This window comes from Chelmon rostratus, chromosome 5 (genome assembly GCF_017976325.1).
Source record: "Chelmon rostratus isolate fCheRos1 chromosome 5, fCheRos1.pri, whole genome shotgun sequence".
Taxonomy (NCBI): domain Eukaryota; kingdom Metazoa; phylum Chordata; class Actinopteri; order Chaetodontiformes; family Chaetodontidae; genus Chelmon; species Chelmon rostratus.
Window position 1 is genome coordinate 22,965,924 of NC_055662.1, and position 18,899 is coordinate 22,984,822.

Below are 18,899 nucleotides of genomic sequence, written 5' to 3' on the forward strand. Positions count from 1 at the left end.
CGACTGCTGAGATGTCGACCAAAGACACTGCACGTCCAACAGCTTCCACATTGTTTAGCACGGAGAAGCCAACAGCACTACCAGGTACAGACCAAGACAGTGCAGTCACAAGTCAGACAGAGATACCCTCAACCTCTCCTGTTACTCCAAAGACAGAGCAAAGTTCAATTTTCACTCCAACAGATGAAAGTGGCTCTGATGTCCAAACCCAAGAAATGTTCACTCAAACATCTTCTCTGACAGCTACATCTTCTCTCTCTAGCACTGGAACACCAACGGCAACATCTGTTACATCGTCTGCCTTCACAGGTATTGAGGATGAAAAGATTAGTGGTGAAACTACAATGGTGGAAGCAAGTCCTCCATTCAGTGCATCAACCACAAAACCTGAAACAGCATCATTCCTCTTTACCACAGATGCAGAGAGTTCTGGAGTAAGCACTGATGATTTCACTGAAGAGTCAATCATCACAGCAACTACTGTCTCTTCAGTGTTGAGTACAGAGTCACCATCAGTCACAGCATCACATGAAACTGAAACAGGAGATTCTTCAAAGGCAACTATTCCGACAGCTTCTTCACTCTACAGCACTGAGACGCCAACATCAGTGTCACCTGAATCAGAAGAGACTGAAACCACAAGTCAGACCGAGGAAGCATCAACAACCCCAGGGGCAAGTTCCGCTTTCCCAACAACAGATGAAGAGAGCTCAGGTGAACCGACTGCTGAGACTTCGACCAAAGACACTGCACGTCCGACAGCCTCCTCATTGTTTAGCACAGAGAAGCCAACAGCACTACCAGGTACAGACCAAGACAGTGCAGTCACAAGTCAGACAGAGATACCCTCAACCTCTCCTGTTACTCCAAAGACAGAGCAAAGTTCAATTTTCACTCCAACAGATGAAAGTGGCTCTGGTGTCCAAACCCAAGAAATGTTCACTCAAACATCTTCTCTGACAGCTACATCTTCTCTCTCTAGCAATGGGACACCAACAGCAACATCTCCTGTTTCATCGTCTGCTGTCACAGGTATTGAGGATGACAATATTAGTGGTGAAACGACGGTGATGGAAGCAAGTCCCCCATTCAGTGCATCAACCACAAAACCTGAAACAGCATCATTCCTCTTTACCACAGATGCAGAGAGTTCTGGAGCAATCACTGATGATTTCACTGAAGAGTCAATCATCACAGCAACTACTGTCTCTTCAGTGTTGAGTACAGAGTCACCATCAGTCACAGCATCACATGAAACTGAAACAGGAGATACTTCAAAGACAACTATTCCAACAGCTTCTTCACTCTACAGCACTGAGACGCCAACATCAGTGTCACCTGAATCAGAAGATACTGAAACCACAAGTCAGACCGAGGAAGCATCAACAACGTCAGGGGCAAGTTCCGCTTTCCCAACAACAGATGAAGAGAGCTCAGGTGAACCGACTGCTGAGATGTCGACCAAAGACACTGCACGTCCAACAGCTTCCACATTGTTTAGCACGGAGAAGCCAAAAGCACTACCAGGTACAGACCAAGACAGTGCAGTCACAAGTCAGACAGAGATACCCTCAACCTCTCCTGTTACTCCAAAGACAGAGCAAAGTTCAATTTTCACTCCAACAGATGAAAGTGGCTCTGGTGTCCAAACCCAAGAAATGTTCACTCAAACATCTTCTCTGACAGCTACATCTTCTCTCTCTAGCACTGGGACACCAACAGCAACATCTCCTGTTACATTGTCTGCTGTCACAGGTATTAAGGATGACAATATTAGTGGTGAAACGACGGTGATGGAAGCAAGTCCTCCATTCAGTGCTTCAACCACAAAACCTGAAACAGCATCATTCCTCTTTACCACAGATGCAGAGAGTTCTGGAGCAATCACTGATGATTTCACTGAAGAGTCAATCATCACAGCAACTACTGTCTCTTCAGTGTTGAGTACAGAGTCACCATCAGTCACAGCATCACATGAAACTGAAACAGGAGATACTTCAAAGACAACTATTCCAACAGCTGCTTCACTCTACAGCACTGAGACGCCAACATCAGTGTCACCTGAATCAGAAGAGACTGAAACCACAAGTCAGACAGAGGAAGCATCAACAACGTCAGGGGCAAGTTCCGCTTTCCCAACAACAGATGAAGAGAGCTCAGGTGAACCGACTGCTGAGATGTCGACCAAAGACACTGCACGTCCAACAGCCTCCTCATTGTTTAGCACAGAGAAGCCAACAGCACTACCAGGTACAGACCAAGACAGTGCAGTCACAAGTCAGACAGAGAAACCCTCAACCTCTCCTGTTACTCCAAAGACAGAGCAAAGTTCAATTTTCACTCCAACAGATGAAAGTGGCTCTGGTGTCCAAACCCAAGAAATGTTCACTCAAACATCTTCTCTGACAGCTACATCTTCTCTCTCTCGCACTGGGACACCAACAGCAACATCTCCTGTTACATTGTCTGCTGTCACAGGTATTAGGGATGACAATATTAGTGGTGAAACGACGGTGATGGAAGCAAGTCCTCCATTCAGTGCATCAACCACAAAACCTGAAACAGCATCATTCCTCTTTACCACAGATGCAGAGGGTTCTGGAGTAAGCACTGCTGATTTCACTGAAGAGTCAATCATCACAGCAACTACTGTCTCTTTTGTGTTGAGTACAGAGTCACCATTGGTCACAGCATCACATGAAACTGAAACAGGAGATACTTCAAAGACAACTATTCCAACAGCTTCTTCACTCTACAGCACTGAGACGCCAACATCAGTGTCACCTGAATCAGAAGAGACTGAAACCACAAGTCAGACCGAGGAAGCATCAACAACGTCAGGGGCAAGTTCTGCTTTCCCAACAACAGATGAAGAGAGCTCAGGTGAACCAACTGCTGAGATGTCGACCAAAGACACTGCACGTCCAACAGCCTCCTCATTGTTTAGCACAGAGAAGCCAACAGCACTACCAGGTACAGACCAAGACAGTGCAGTCACAAGTCAGACAGAGAAACCCTCAACCTCTCCTGTTACTCCAAAGACAGAGCAAAGTTCAATTTTCACTCCAACAGATGAAAGTGGCTCTGGTGTCCAAACCCAAGAAATGTTCACTCAAACATCTTCTCTGACAGCTACATCTTCTCTCTCTAGCAATGGGACACCAACGGCAACATCTGTTACATCGTCTGCCTTCACAGGTATTGAGGATGAAAAGATTAGTGGTGAAACTACAATGGTGGAAGCAAGTCCTCCATTCAGTGCATCAACCACAAAACCTGAAACAGCATCATTCCTCTTTACCACAGATGCAGAGAGTTCTGGAGTAAGCACTGATGATTTCACTGAAGAGTCAATCATCACAGCAACTACTGTCTCTTCAGTGTTGAGTACAGAGTCACCATCAGTCACAGCATCACATGAAACTGAAACAGGAGATACTTCAAAGACAACTATTCCAACAGCTTCTTCACTCTACAGCACTGAGACGCCGACATCAGTGTCACCTGAATCAGAAGATACTGAAACCACAAGTCAGACCGAGGAAGCATCAACAACGTCAGGGGCAAGTTCCGCTTTCCCAACAACAGATGAAGAGAGCTCAGGTGAACCGACTGCTGAGATGTCGACCAAAGACACTGCACGTCCAACAGCTTCCACATTGTTTAGCACGGAGAAGCCAACAGCACTACCAGGTACAGACCAAGACAGTGCAGTCACAAGTCAGACAGAGATACCCTCAACCTCTCCTGTTACTCCAAAGACAGAGCAAAGTTCAATTTTCACTCCAACAGATGAAAGTGGCTCTGATGTCCAAACCCAAGAAATGTTCACTCAAACATCTTCTCTGACAGCTACATCTTCTCTCTCTAGCAATGGGACACCAACGGCAACATCTGTTACATCGTCTGCCTTCACAGGTATTGAGGATGAAAAGATTAGTGGTGAAACTACAATGGTGGAAGCAAGTCCTCCATTCAGTGCATCAACCACAAAACCTGAAACAGCATCATTCCTCTTTACCACAGATGCAGAGAGTTCTGGAGTAAGCACTGATGATTTCACTGAAGAGTCAATCATCACAGCAACTACTGTCTCTTCAGTGTTGAGTACAGAGTCACCATCAGTCACAGCATCACATGAAACTGAAACAGGAGATACTTCAAAGACAACTATTCCAACAGCTTCTTCACTCTACAGCACTGAGACGCCGACATCAGTGTCACCTGAATCAGAAGAGACTGAAACCACAAGTCAGACCGAGGAAGCATCAACAACGTCAGGGGCAAGTTCCGCTTTCCCAACAACAGATGAAGAGAGCTCAGGTGAACCGACTGCTGAGACTTCGACCAAAGACACTGCACGTCCGACAGCCTCCTCATTGTTTAGCACGGAGAAGCCAACAGCACTACCAGGTACAGACCAAGACAGTGCAGTCACAAGTCAGACAGAGAAACCCTCAACCTCTCCTGTTACTCCAAAGACAGAGCAAAGTTCAATTTTCACTCCAACAGATGAAAGTGGCTCTGGTGTCCAAACCCAAGAAATGTTCACTCAAACATCTTCTCTGACAGCTACATCTTCTCTCTCTAGCACTGGGACACCAACAGCAACATCTCCTGTAACTTTGTCCGCTGTCACAGGTATTAAGGATGACAATATTAGTGGTGAAACGACGGTGATGGAAGCAAGTCCTCCATTCAGTGCATCAACCACAAAACCTGAAACAGCATCATTCCTCTTTACCACAGATGCAGAGAGTTCTGGAGTAAGCACTGATGATTTCACTGAAGAGTCAATCATCACAGCAACTACTGTCTCTTCAGTGTTGAGTACAGAGTCACCATTGGTCACAGCATCACATGAAACTGAAACAGGAGATACTTCAAAGACAACTATTCCAACAGCTTCTTCACTCTACAGCACTGAGACGCCAACATCAGTGTCACCTGAATCAGAAGAGACTGAAACCATAAGTCAGACCGAGGAAGCATCAACAACATCAGGGGCAAGTTCCGCTTTCCCAACAACAGATGAAGAGAGCTCAGGTGAACCAAATGCTGAGATGTCGACCAAAGACACTGCACGTCCGACAGCCTCCTCATTGTTTACCACAGAGAGGCCAACAGCACTACCAGGTACTGACCAAGACAGTGCAGTCACAAGTCAGACAGAGAAACCCTCAACCTCTCCTGTTACTCCAAAGACAGAGCAAAGTTCAATTTTCACTCCAACAGATGAAAGTGGCTCTGGTGTCCAAACCCAAGAAATGTTCACTCAAACATCTTCTCTGACAGCTACATCTTCTCTCTCTCGCACTGGGACACCAACGGCAACATCTCCTGTTACATTGTCTGCTGTCATAGGTATTGAGGATGACAATATTAGTGGTGAAACGACGGTGATGGAAGCAAGTCCTCCATTCAGTGCATCAACCACAAAACCTGAAACAGCATCATTCCTCTTTACCACAGATGCAGAGAGTTCTGGAGTAAGCACTGATGATTTCACTGAAGAGTCAATCATCACAGCAACTACTGTCTCTTCAGTGTTGAGTACAGTGTCACCATTGGTCACAGCATCACATGAAACTGAAACAGGAGATACTTTAAAGACAACTATTCCAATAGCTGCTTCACTCTACAGCACTGAGATGCCAACATCAGTGTCACCTGAATCAGAAGATACTGAAACCACAAGTCAGACCGAGGAAGCATCAACAACGTCAGGGGCAAGTTCTGCTTTCCCAACAACAGATGAAGAGAGCTCAAGTGAACCGACTGCTGAGATGTCCAGCAAAGACCCTGATGATGAAATATCCACATCCACAGAAGAAACACCCCTAAAAACAGAACAACCCTCCATTGAACAAACTACAGCAACAACCACATTTAGACCATTAATTACATACACCTTTATTGAGGAAAGTTCAAATAATACAGAATTTAGAACTGTCACAACAAGTCCCTATTCACTTAAAACCACTCAACCCATGGCAATCCCCAGTGTCACAGTCTTTACTTCAAAGGAAACCTCTACTTATCTTGACATAGAGACCTCTGGTTACACAACTGATGAGGATGATTTAGATTCAAGTCCAGACGGATCTGGTGCAGAATTGTCCACTGAAACTACCACAAAACCGCTGGATGAATTTGCTGTGGCCACAGATGAGACTGAGACTAACATGTCAAGTCCTGCATCCACAACTAGCTCCAGTTCACAGCTTTCTAAGGAAGTTATGTCATCAACCCAATCATCACACATGACAAGCACTGAGATTTACATTACTGAACCGGGCAGTGAGGATTCCATACAAGAATCTGCAGAAGAAGATGACGGATCAGGTGCTGACTTTTTCGATGGGTCTGCTACATTTGTAACAGTTACAAACTCTCCGGTGATGTCCACTACTCAGTCAGCGAGTTTTACGTTCAGAGAAGCAACAGGTGAAACCGAAACCTTTCTTTCAATTACACCAACCTCTGATGAGGTTGAAATTTCTCCAGATACAGAAAGCCCTGTCACTTCTGAAGCAACAGAGCCCCCTGTTTCGAGCACTGGGAGAAATGACATTATTGAAGCTGAGTACATAACACAATCCTCCTATACAACTATGTCCCCCCATACAATTGGAGCTTCAGTTAATGATCACACTTCAGTGAGCTCCAGCAGTGAACATAAGCAAGATGGGCTCACATCAACGTCCACCCCCTTTCCCTCCATTATATATCATAGTGTTACAGATCAACAGGTCGTGATCATCACTCCTAGTAGCAGTCAGGCCAAGACCGACCTAACTGAACAAACGCCTACTATGGTCCTACACTTGTCTCAACCTTCAACCAGCAAAACCATCATATTTACAGAAGATACAAACCCTGAAGATGGGCTGTTCTCTGCAGTTACAGACAGTATAAAAGAAGGCAGCCCCACCAGAGATGATCCTATCATTGATGCAGATACTATCTCCATAGTTTCCTCCTCTTCATTTTACCCAACCACGCAGACTCAGGAAGTTGGATCTGTCACAGCTCTTACAGTGACGTTTGAGATAACTGAAGAACCAGAGGGGTCAGCAACTGATAGTTCCTCCATCTTTTCTCCTACACCAATATCTTTACATGAAACCTCAGCCTCTGACTTGTCATTAGCCTCAACATCTTCTCAATATTTACTCTCCACTTCGAAACCATCAGCTGTGATAGATGTTTCTAGTGTGGAGACATCCAGCGAAGAGACATTCACACCCGCACCACAGGCCACCTCAGCTACTATTGTGTCCACAATGTCAAGCTCTGAAGGAACATATGATTTAACTACGCCACATACAGTTTTTCGTACTGAGACTCACACAAAACCAGTTCCAGCAGTGGTGATGGGTGATTTATCAAGCGAGGACACTGATAATGTCACTGAGTCTGTCACTGAGATTGCCGCCTCCTCATCTTTGCCTTCTCACCTTACCTTAACTGAAACAACAGAAACTAGCTCAGTCACTCTGGTGTCCAGTGAGGAGTATATGCTCAGCACAGTTGAAAAAGAAACTGTGAAACCATCTGTCACTTCTGTGTCAGACCTTACTGATACAGACACAAGTGATCAAACTTCTGGAATACTGACAGTTTCAACAGTGAAGGCTGAACCAATAACAATTTCATCTACCTCACCTGAACCTGGCATGGGGGAGACTGAAATAGCAGTATCAACTACTGCCTCCAGTCTCTATAGCACTTGGAAGCCAACTGATGCATCCTCTGCTGATGTTATTGGGAGGGATTCATCAGATGATGACACTCTGACACAGACAGCTGCTCCTCTGCACAGTACAATGAAAATGGACCAACTGCTATCCACAACAAAACTATCTCCTCCCTACGACACTGATAAACTTTCACTGGCAAGTGCCACAGATGTAGCAGGTATGGACGGTTCTGCAGAAGAGAGCTCAGATATCACAACTGCATCACCTAAGACAGCTGCATCTGAAAGTCAAAAGACTGTAGCCACTCCAGTATCTTCTCTGTTCAGCACAGAAAAACCCACCACAATGACCCAAGGGGAACAAACTCAAACAAGTGAGATAACCCCAGAGGTAGAGAAAGCATCATTGTCAGAAACATTTTCATCCTCTACTGATGGAGCAACATCAACTCCAGTGCATGAGAAGAGCACAAGGGACCACATCACCTCTACATCTATAGAAGAATCCATTTCTACATCCGGAGAGTCTCCACATAGCACTTCAAAACCTGATGTGATGGTTCAGTTTGTCACCACCTTTGTTCCAGAGCCAAATACAACACCATCTGAGGTGTCTTTTCAACAGGTCAGGTCTGAGATCACATTCACTCATCATCCCCACATTGACATCTCCTCTGGGAAAACTGTGTTGGCCACAACCAGCTCAATGTTGCCCAGTGAGGAGTCAAGCCAGCACTTTGAACCAAGTGATATGACTCCCCAGACTGGAGTTACAACCGCTCCCCTGGTAGAGAAGACAGCCGAAGAAGCAAGTCAAAAAGCTTCAACTGAGGCTGAAAATAGCACAAACAAAGACAGTGACGACCATGAAACATCTACTGATGCTGCAATAATGTCAAGTCCTGAAACAGTAGATTCCAAAGAGACAGAGCCCGCTAAGGTTGAATACACAACTCCAAACCTTGCAAACTCAGATTCTGAAGTAGTTGTCACCACAATGCCAGCTGAGCGCATTTCCTTTGAGCCTACTTCGAATGTCCCTTCAGCATCAGCAACATCGCAGCCTGATGTCATAGTGCAATATGTAACAACAGATTCCCCTGTACAACACCTAATAACTCCTCAGAAATCATTTGAACAAGCCAGGTCAGAGATCACACTAACACACCGCCCTCCCACTGATACTTCCTCTCAGGATGTATCACTGACCACTGAAACCACTCCTTCGGTGGATAAAGATGTGTCTGCTTCAGTTGAAAATGGGACAGTTGAGCCCACTGTTGAGCAGGTTTCAAGTGTTGCAAATATTGAACCATCTCCAGATACAAATGTCCAAATAAAACCCTCTCCAGGTGACAGTTTTTATGATAATATAGATTATCCGTCCTCAGATTATCACGGACCAAACCTCGACACACTTCAAGCTGTTCCAGAAAACAACAAACCTACAACACCAAGAGAAGTAGCAGTGTCCATTACTACACCATCTGTTGTTGCTCAAACATCTGAGAGTCATCCTGTTAACTCAGTGAGCAGTTCTGAAAGTGACTCAGAATCAAAGGCAACCAGGTCACCGGTAGTAGCTGCAGCTATCACTGTCTTGCCTTCTGTCTCAGCTCCTGTGAGTGTAGCTTCCTCCTCTAGTTCTGAGAGTGACTCAAAAAGCACCAGCAGCTCAGACGAGAGCACAACAAGCACTGTTAAGCTGGACGGTCATGAGGCTGAGGACACAAAGTTACCCACCGTCCTTTGTACTTGGCCTGAAAATTCGTCAGTCAGTTCTGAGAGTGTGTCTGGAGAGATAATGACTACACAGAAAGCAAAGATTGACAATACAGAAGAACAGTCTCTGTCCCCAGAAGAAATCCAGACTGTATTCAAGGTAGACCCTACCACAGCTTCAAAGATGGAGTCAGCTAGTGTTGACAGCACCTCTGGGAATGAGGAAGTTGTGGGAGATGTGTCTCCTTACACTGAAATACCCACAATTACACCACCTCAAGCGCAAAGCCAGCCAGTGTCAGTTGCATCTGTAGCCACCACTCCATCATCCTCTTTTTCTGAGGTGGAGAATAATCAGGACACTCACATAACATCACCTCCATCTCTCACTGGAGGAGAACCACCACTAAGAGAAGAGGAAACAACTGCGCGACCTGGCACAGTACACAATTTGGCGCACACCGTCGTTGGCGAGACTGTTGATATTCCAGGTACATTTCTTTAAATGTCTTTTAATGGAATACAGCAAAATGTGTAAAATCCGATTTTAAATTTCCGGTTGAAACAAAATATTTTGCTTTTTTCGATCTCTAAACAGAGCTTCACTTGTGTTCACAAAACATTTGTCTGAATGGAGGATCTTGCTACAAGAGTGGCAGCATGTATGTATGTAGCTGTGCTGCTGGCTACAGCGGAGACCGCTGTGAAACAGGTAGGACACTATGTATCACAAATTCCTCTCACAATATCTCATTGCCTTAACCTTCAACCAAGACACATTAAATTAAGCCTTGATTAGTTTTAATGTAATATGGACTTGGTGTTGTTATTTGTCATTTGTTATTCATTATGTCCGTTTCTTCCGTAGATGTTGATGAGTGCCAGTCAAACCCTTGCCGCAATGGAGGTACATGTGTTGATGGGCTGGCTTCCTTCACATGTGTGTGCCTCCCAAGTTACTCCGGGCTGTATTGCGAGGAGGGTAAGTGTGTGTTCTTCCCCTAACTTCTTTCTGAGTACTCTGGTTCAGAATAATACAAACTTAGCCTTAGCATTACAACAACTTCCAACCATCCATGTAAACTGTCTAGACTCAGTTTGAACTCTTTTCATATGATATGATAAATATGATATGATATGATAACAATTGCTGGTCCTGTGCTTGATAACATGTTTAGACACCAAATGTAATCACTCACCTGAGTCCCTGGGATATGAATATAAACATAGCAAGGTTTCTCCGAGCCGTTAGCTGAGTCATGAGCACCATATTTATCTCATCACCACAATCACCTTTTAAAGTCTGTTTTTAGCATTGCCAGAAGGTCTCATGTCTGATAATACTTGGGTTAGTTCAATCACTGTTGAGTATTAGTTTCCACAAGTTTTAGACACACAGACAGTTGACACATGTACCCTGTTTCAGACATTCAGTTCAGTCCACAGAAAATGTGTTGTACACTTCACTGCAGACTTCAAGTTACTTCTTCATATTTCCATCTAGGACAGTACAATTAGACAATTAGAATACTTACAACTACTTGGGTAACCAAACTTATCTACACAAAGCCCTTGTAGAATAATGTGGATTCATTTATTCTGAAGTTCCTATATCCCAGTAACTTAACTTCCACATCCCAAGTTTGTTGAACCCAGGGCATCATCTGCCTCGACTGATTTCTCTTGACCAGTGTCTACACCCTAAATTTTGTCTGGATCACTGATCAGTGAATCACACCCAGCTTGTGTACTCAGACGCAGCTGCTGTCTCAGAGAGCTTTGCCAGGAGAAAGGAAGAAAATGTAACTTGAAGAGGAACAACCTAGGGAAAGGCTCTGCCTCTCTTTTTGTCTGTTAATGTTTGGAAGCTGGATTGAGGAGGGGATGGAGGACCAAACAGACAGTAAATTTTGTTGCTGCAGAATGTGTTGGTCGGGTAAACATGGGGGTGGTATCAAGATGTGACTGGAAAAATCTCCAGTATTTGGTGAAATGATTCAAAACCTACTTTAAATGTCAAAAACTTCTCAAATTTCTGGCTTTGACATAAATTTGATCTGTTAAAATTGTTGAAGCAGAGTTTTGTTGCTTCCCCGAGTTGGTTGATGCAGAAAAGAGTACTCAGAAGACGATGGTTGAATCAAAAGCCTTTAATACGCTGTTTGCAAAGAGCGGAGATCACTCCTTACAGAGAATATCAAAGTATTACACTGCTCAGAGGATCTGAATCTAAACAGCAAATACAATCATTTTATACCGTCCTGGTGTGCCTTCCCCGCTCTGGCTGCTCACCACCTTATAAGGACTTGTTTTGATATATTGATCATCTTTCTAATGCTCTAAGAATACATCTTTGTTCTATCACACACATCCCGTTAAACACATGTTGCCAGTTTCACTCCTACCTGTACTTCTGTTGTCCTTCAAATCAGGAAATCTGTTATTACCGCAACTGTGTCTGCTATGTCTGATAAGCTATCTGCCCTTCTAACTCCCAAACTGGTTATGTTCAAAAATGATTTTCCCTTTTTCAATACACCCAGCAACCCTCCCCTGTAGGATAATAAACACATTTTTTAGAACTAACTCGCATTTAAATGAATTCCTTCTTGTTTTGCCACGATGTCCTTATAGTGCTAATGTTAGATGATGTAGAGCCTAATCCATCAAGTTATTCCTCTTTTGTCTTGATTAGAGACAGGAGTCAGAGATAACAGCAGGCCTGAAGGGTCAGTGTACTCAGGTGTTAAGAGAACTGCAGATGTGGTAGATTAGATGGTGTCATGAATATCAACATGGTGATATTAAATAGATGCATGGATGAAAGCAACAGCTAAAAGTTTGTCCTCTGAAAATGTTTCTTGATATGTTGCAAATCATCCTTTCCTGTATACCTCATTCCCTCTCGCTTTCTGTCCCATCAGATACAGAGACATGTGGCTATGGCTGGCATAAGTTTCAGGGCCACTGCTACAAGTACTTCCCTCATAGAAGAAACTGGGACACAGCAGAGAGAGAGTGTCGCATGCAGGGGGCTCATCTGACCAGCATCCTCTCCCATGAGGAGCAACAGTTTGTCAACCGTAAGTTAAAGATCATAAATGTTGATAATCGATCATAAGTGCAGGAACATGTTCATGACCTACTTTATGAAACATACATTATAAGATTGAAAAGGCAGAAGTTCTCTATCAAATGCACAAATGTGGTCTTACAGTAAATGCTCCTGCATTGCAATGATTCAGACATCGGAAATGCTATTGCTATCTCTCTCTTCATCGTGCACCGTAACTGAACAGTCCCAAAAAGGACATACTGTGGCGACAGACAGACATAATCTGCCGTGTTTCACTCTACCCTGTATGGCAGGTCTTGGACAGGACTACCAGTGGATCGGCCTGAATGATAAGATGTTTGACAATGACTTCCGCTGGACTGACGGCAGCACCATGGTAAGGTTGCTTTCTCACATATTTTTGCCTCAACTAACATGGCACAGAGACAATGTAAATATTTGGAAGAAAATGCCAGTGGCAGATAGAGTCATCTAGGGAGAGTCGTTCTTTTCAGGGGCTGTGGTGACTTTCTCATGACGTATGCTCCTTTGCCTCATATTGCTACACCCTGATGGGTGACTGCTCTGGTAATAAATCTGATTGTCCAACATGCTGTGAGGCACCACTGAATCCTTTTAATCAATGTGAGCCCAGTGCAAGAAAACCAAGAGCTGCAACAAAAAGAAATAGGAAAGGGAGAGAAATGCACACTGTTCATAAATGTAGTGTTTATAAAACAGCACATACAGTAAGTGGGAGTGTTTGCTTTAATGGCTGTAGCTGCTGAAGATCCCCCTCACTAGACAGGAAAGTGGCTAATTACTATGTGCATCCGTGTTGTACAGATTGATGTCCTCACTTCAAAGATAATCCTCCAGGAGCAGAGATAGGGGAAGCATAGAGAGCCTGGGGGTTAAAAGATAAGCACAGGCTGCCTGTGGAGACTCTTGCTCAGCTGAAAGATTGAAGGGTGATGAGGATGTGAGTGACGCTGTGTGGAGGGGAGTTTGGCAGGCGTGGACAGGTATGGTCCCCCTACAACCCCCACGTGCATCAGAAGGCCCAGCCAGCAGGCAGCCACCCAGGGAACGGGCCACCAGGCCGGCAGACACACAGATGGACAGCACCTGTGCTTGGGGAAAAAAACTGGATAGAAGCAGCCCAGGGGGTCTGGGTGGGTGGTCACCTCCACTTGATATAAATATACTAAATAAGACTGCTTTTAAACACCTGTGAAATATTTACCTTTAGATAAATTAAAGGAAAATTGATTAATATTGACAGTAATACACTGAAACACCCAAGCTGGTGTATATTTGATTGTGTGTTTGTGTGTGTGTGGGTGATCAAAGTTTGTTTGGTTATTTTGAGGAGGATGCAGGCCTGCTGTGCAGTTGATGGGTCACCCATTTGTTAAATTGAAGTGAGCTGAGCAGGAAGTCAGTGTGTGTTTGCTAACCATAATGACAGACTAGCAGAGCCTCAAGGCGTGATTGGAGGAGTGTGTTGGGGGGTGGGGGTCACAGCTTTGAAGAGATTGTTTGAACCTAGTATGTGCTGAAAGACTGCAGGTAGCATCGATTCGTGGTCGAATGCCCTACAGCACTGCAGCTGTGTGTATACTGTACTAAGGTGGAAATGTACATCTCTCTGTGTGAGTATGTGAGAGAGCATGTGTGCATTTTTTTGCCTGCAGAATTACACATATACTGTAATTCTATGCATGCACACTGTGTTATATAATGGCATAATAAAGTTTTCCATTATCATAAGGCCCTCTTGTCCAGTACCTATACCGATTACTGGATGATGATCATGTCTAGTATATGAAGTGTGTGATTATTGTTCATTGCTCATGAATAATCTTAATAAAAGTGCACTTGGCAGTACTGTATTTTAGAAACTTCTTAAAAGCTGCTCATTGGGTATCTTGAAATTAGATTTACAGCATTGTAATATTGCTGGCAGATATCTGAATACAGTTTAGAAGCTCATTTTATGAGTGTGTTGGTTTCTGTGCCTCGTGTTATACGGCGGCTGCAAGGGTCCCTCAGAGCTTGAACTTTGACGAGGTCACCAAGCTCAGTTTGGGAGTTCTGCGAGAAAGATACAGTTGCTCCCTCTTGTGGCCGTGATGGGAAACTGCTGGCAAATCAGCACAGAATCAGAGTCTCTTCAGTGTGATGTAATGCACTTTATCAGGCAAACTAAACAACTACTGCCCCTAAAATTGGGTTATAGTAATAATGATATCTATATCTATGTTAGGGTTAGAATATGTGTGTTTTTTGACAGATTTAATAAGATACATTTACATTCAATGAAAAGTTCTCTAAAGGATGTAAATCCCATCATAACTTTATGCTTTTCTCTCATTTCAGCAATATGAAAACTGGAGGCCCAACCAGCCTGACAGCTTCTTCACTTCTGGAGAGGATTGTGTCGTGATGATATGGCACGAGGACGGCCAGTGGAATGATGTTCCATGCAACTACCACCTCACCTTCACCTGCAAGAAGGGCACAGGTAAAAAATACTGCTGAATTAGCACAAATCGTCTCTTACGTGTGCACGAATGCATAATGCTAAATTCTGCTGAATGCAGACAATCCAAATGTGTCTTCTGCTCCTGTAAAAACGTTTTGGTCCTTTCTGTTTCTCAGTGGCCTGTAGCCAGCCCCCTCTGGTGGAGAATGCAAGCACCTTTGGTAAGAAGCGTGAGAGATATGAGATCAACTCTCTGGTGAGGTACCAGTGCCGGACAGGCTTTATTCAGAGACATGTCCCAACTATCCGCTGTCGTGGTGATGGACAATGGGATAGCCCTAAAATCTCCTGTATGAATCGTAAGTATAGCAAATATTGCTCTTAAATAGACATTGTTCCGTGTGTCTCCCACTGTATAGCGCTTTGAAAAACACTATCGTCGTTTTCGAGCTAATATATGATTTTTCTCTGACAGCATCAAGCTATCAGAGGACCTTTATCAGAAGACATCAACACAACAGTCTCTACAGCATCAACAACTTCAAGAGATGGCAAGACGAGGCCGTCCGCTTCCAACATCAGCGCTACCGGGGGAGGAGAGACAGGACTGAACACAAGCGGAAGAGACTGATAGCTGTGTAACACGGCACAGCTTCCCCGAGACGAGAACGCATGGCTGATGCTAGTGTGGAAAGAGGAAAAGGATTCTCAAAGGAAAAGCACAAGAGAAAACTCACCAACGAAACCGAGAGAGTTACTTCTCGCATTTTGGATGATGACGGAATCTTATGAAGTGCCTTTCAAAGAGATGTTGACTTTTCTTATCAAGGGGCACTGTTTTATAACAATGCCGATGTGGATAAAATACTTTCAGCTGGCTACTGGAAACACAAAGTACACTGATCATTCTTTTTGAAACTGCGGAAGATTTTTCTTCGTCCTTAGCTTATCAAATAACACATTCATGATTGTTGTCCAATACCTTTGTACACCGACTGTGCTATTTAAATCACCACAAGTGTTCCTTATTCATAGAAAAAGCTGTTGTGAAATTATAGCGCTTATGTAAAGGAATCCATTATGTTGTCGTGCTGTTTTAAGCTGGGCTTCAATTTGATGAGCATGCATGCATTATGCATATATATTGAAGTCCCAAGAGTTTTAACTGTGTTTATTCTCTGTCCAACTCTGGCTTCTCAGAACACAATGGAGGCATCATTGGCAATGACTGATCATGCAACAAAGTCATAGTTTGCATAAGTAGAATAATCACATATTTATAGAACTGTAAACCTTTGTAAAGGATAATAATACACACAAGTCTGGGGAAATTTCACACATGCTCAGTTAACTGTTGGAGACTTTCTTTGTAGTGGCAGCTCTCAAAGTACCAAATTACCACCTTTCAGTAGCTCCAGCCTTCACTGGATCTCATCGACATCTTGTCAAGTGAAATGTTTCTGGATAGATTTCTATAGAGGCAATTTCAAAAAAAACTTACAGATTCTTCTTTTGTAAGTTTTTTTGCAATTTAATATGAGCGAGTGCTCTCTAAGTACTTACAAAAGCCTGTACCAACTGATGGAAATCGATGTCCGTCAACTATTTTAAAGTGAAAGAAGGGAAGTGTGGAAGAAGTAGCCTGTATTTTCTGCTCATGTGTTCAGTGCATAACTCGCACTTAGTTGCTGCAGCATGTTTACAATAACTGCAATGCTGTTCCTAATTACACACCGAAAAGTCTCAGCTCTCATCTGTTGCTGTCGTGTTGCAGCTTGTGACGGTTTTCTAGGTAATGCTTTTCTTCTGCACACTTAACTTTTCAGTTATTGTGGTCAATTGGAATCAGCCATTGAGAGAATGTATTTTGTGAAACACTCAAAAAGACTTGAACGTAACGGCTGTTTAGGCAGAGATCCATATAATTTATTTTCAAGCTGCTCTTGATCTCCTTACTTGTTTTATACTCACAGGTCAGCTGACCCAGCAGTGCTATTCATGTATTTTTAATTGTAGGTACAATCGGAGACCAGCCACAATCACAGACTGTCTAAATGGGCTGCAATAAATGGGATGGAATAAAGATGAAAGATTTCTCAACAATATAATAGATTTGTAGGGGTTTTTACATCTGTATTACCAGCAGTGGACCAAAGAATATGGAGGGCCCCATCGGCCGCAATAATGTTCTGTAACATTAACAAAATATTCATAGTTGTGGATGGTTTGTCTCCAGCATTATTTTTTAAAATGTGTTTTGTCTGCCTGTGAATGTCTGCGTGTACGTGCATGTGTGAGTGTGTATGTGTGTGTGTGTGTTTCAGCCTTTATGTGCCTATAATATCATTTTATATTTATAACTTTGTTTTTTATTTTACAATGTGAATGTCTGGGATGTTTGTGATTTTTTTTGTTTTTTTTTTGACGAGATCAAACTGTTTTTTTTCTCCTGCTTTAAATCACCAAAGAAATAAAATATATGGATATTATATACAAATTGCATTTAATGTGGACTTTTGACAGAAATTTTGGGGAAGACATTGGGAATGCGGTATAGTGTTTGTGTAGGTTTTCTGCAGATGTTTTGGTTTCCCCTTTTCAAAGACTTGTGGGTTTAGTGGAGTCCATAGTAAGTTTTTCTAGTGCTTTGATGGACTGGCAACTTAAATACTGTTAAAGTATTTTTTTACTACATGCTTGGATCCTCCTCCACCAATTTAAATTTTGCAAGGAGTAAGTAGTGCAGAGGTTTCACCAGCAGGTAGTGCTATCGGACTAACCCATAAACCTGAGTTTTTGTCTGCTGAATAATGTGGAAAAGGATAGATATTTCATTTCCTTTGGTAAAACATAATATAATGTGAAAAATTTGCACTGACTTCTCTGAATTACAATCACTCGCTGTAGAACATCATATCAATGTCCCATTCTCGAAGTATTGCAGTGTCTGGCACCTACATCAGACACCTCTCAAAAACATACAGACATGCTCTACAAGCCTGTTGGTAGACAGACGGTACATTCAGGATGAGCAGATAGGAAGTGGCACTGTGAATTATTGCAAACATATGGAGTAAGAACTGGATTAGGGAAAAGTGACACATTTGCTGAAATGGCTGATGCTGCAGAACTGTGGACGTGCATACCACACTACAGCTGTTTTAGTCAATAGCATGGCTGTAGGAGGCTCCTCTTGAATGTCAAATAGTTCTTATGCTCTCATGGTGTTGCATAAAAGAAGCAGATTAATCCCCTGGGTGAAAAAACAGAAGCTTTTTGAGTACATTACAATTCACCACTATTCCCAGACCGCCTCCTCATGCAGCAACGACTTAAAGTTAACACTGACAATGACTAACAGCACAGGGCACCATTACCAGGGTAATAACATCGAGTTTGTAGATGTAAGCTTTGTGTAAGCTGGGGTTGCTGTGGTTTTCACTGTGACTGCCTACTCTGTCATTAGAGAAGGCTTGTCTTGTGATTAAAGGCTGCTCCTGGATGCCCCAGTGAGAGTAAAACCTACATTCTTGCCTCATGAAATGCAGATGTCTCATGGGTGATCAGTGGAAAAACCTAGACCTCTCAGCCCGCCTCTCTCTGGGATTTAACAAGCTTTCTAGGTTTGTTTTGGAGAGGAAATGCACCCTGGCTCTCCCCGATAGCTTCTTGGGGCGTGACAGACGCCTCAGACTCTGTCTGGTCTGGTGCAGAGTGTCTATCATTCACCACTCATTACCCTACAATTTTCCTGTCACATTACTTAATATGGATACCTCTGAGTGACAAACAGTTGGGATGTAGCATCACCAGACTTCCTGAAAGTCTGCACAACATCTGATTGGTTGAAACCACAGAGGCAAACTAAAATAAATGCTCAGTAATACTCCTGCCAAATCAGTCAGCAGTGAGGCAATAGTTGTCCTGCAATT

At 43.4% G+C, this 18,899-nt stretch overlaps 1 protein-coding gene across 1 annotated transcript in view; it reads left to right on the top strand.

The window, feature by feature from the left end:
• LOC121606257 (versican core protein-like) overlaps positions 1-17,297 on the top strand; it is a 55,674-nt gene extending 38,377 nt beyond the window's left edge. The window contains exons 7-13 of the mRNA XM_041936461.1: positions 10,023-10,136; positions 10,293-10,406; positions 12,349-12,507; positions 12,794-12,876; positions 14,862-15,006; positions 15,144-15,326; positions 15,443-17,297. Coding sequence (XP_041792395.1) covers positions 10,023-10,136; positions 10,293-10,406; positions 12,349-12,507; positions 12,794-12,876; positions 14,862-15,006; positions 15,144-15,326; positions 15,443-15,609 — 965 coding nt within the window. The 3' untranslated portion in view covers positions 15,610-17,297. The remainder of the gene's footprint in view (positions 1-10,022; positions 10,137-10,292; positions 10,407-12,348; positions 12,508-12,793; positions 12,877-14,861; positions 15,007-15,143; positions 15,327-15,442) is intronic.
• The last annotated feature ends 1,602 nt before the right edge of the window (positions 17,298-18,899 follow it).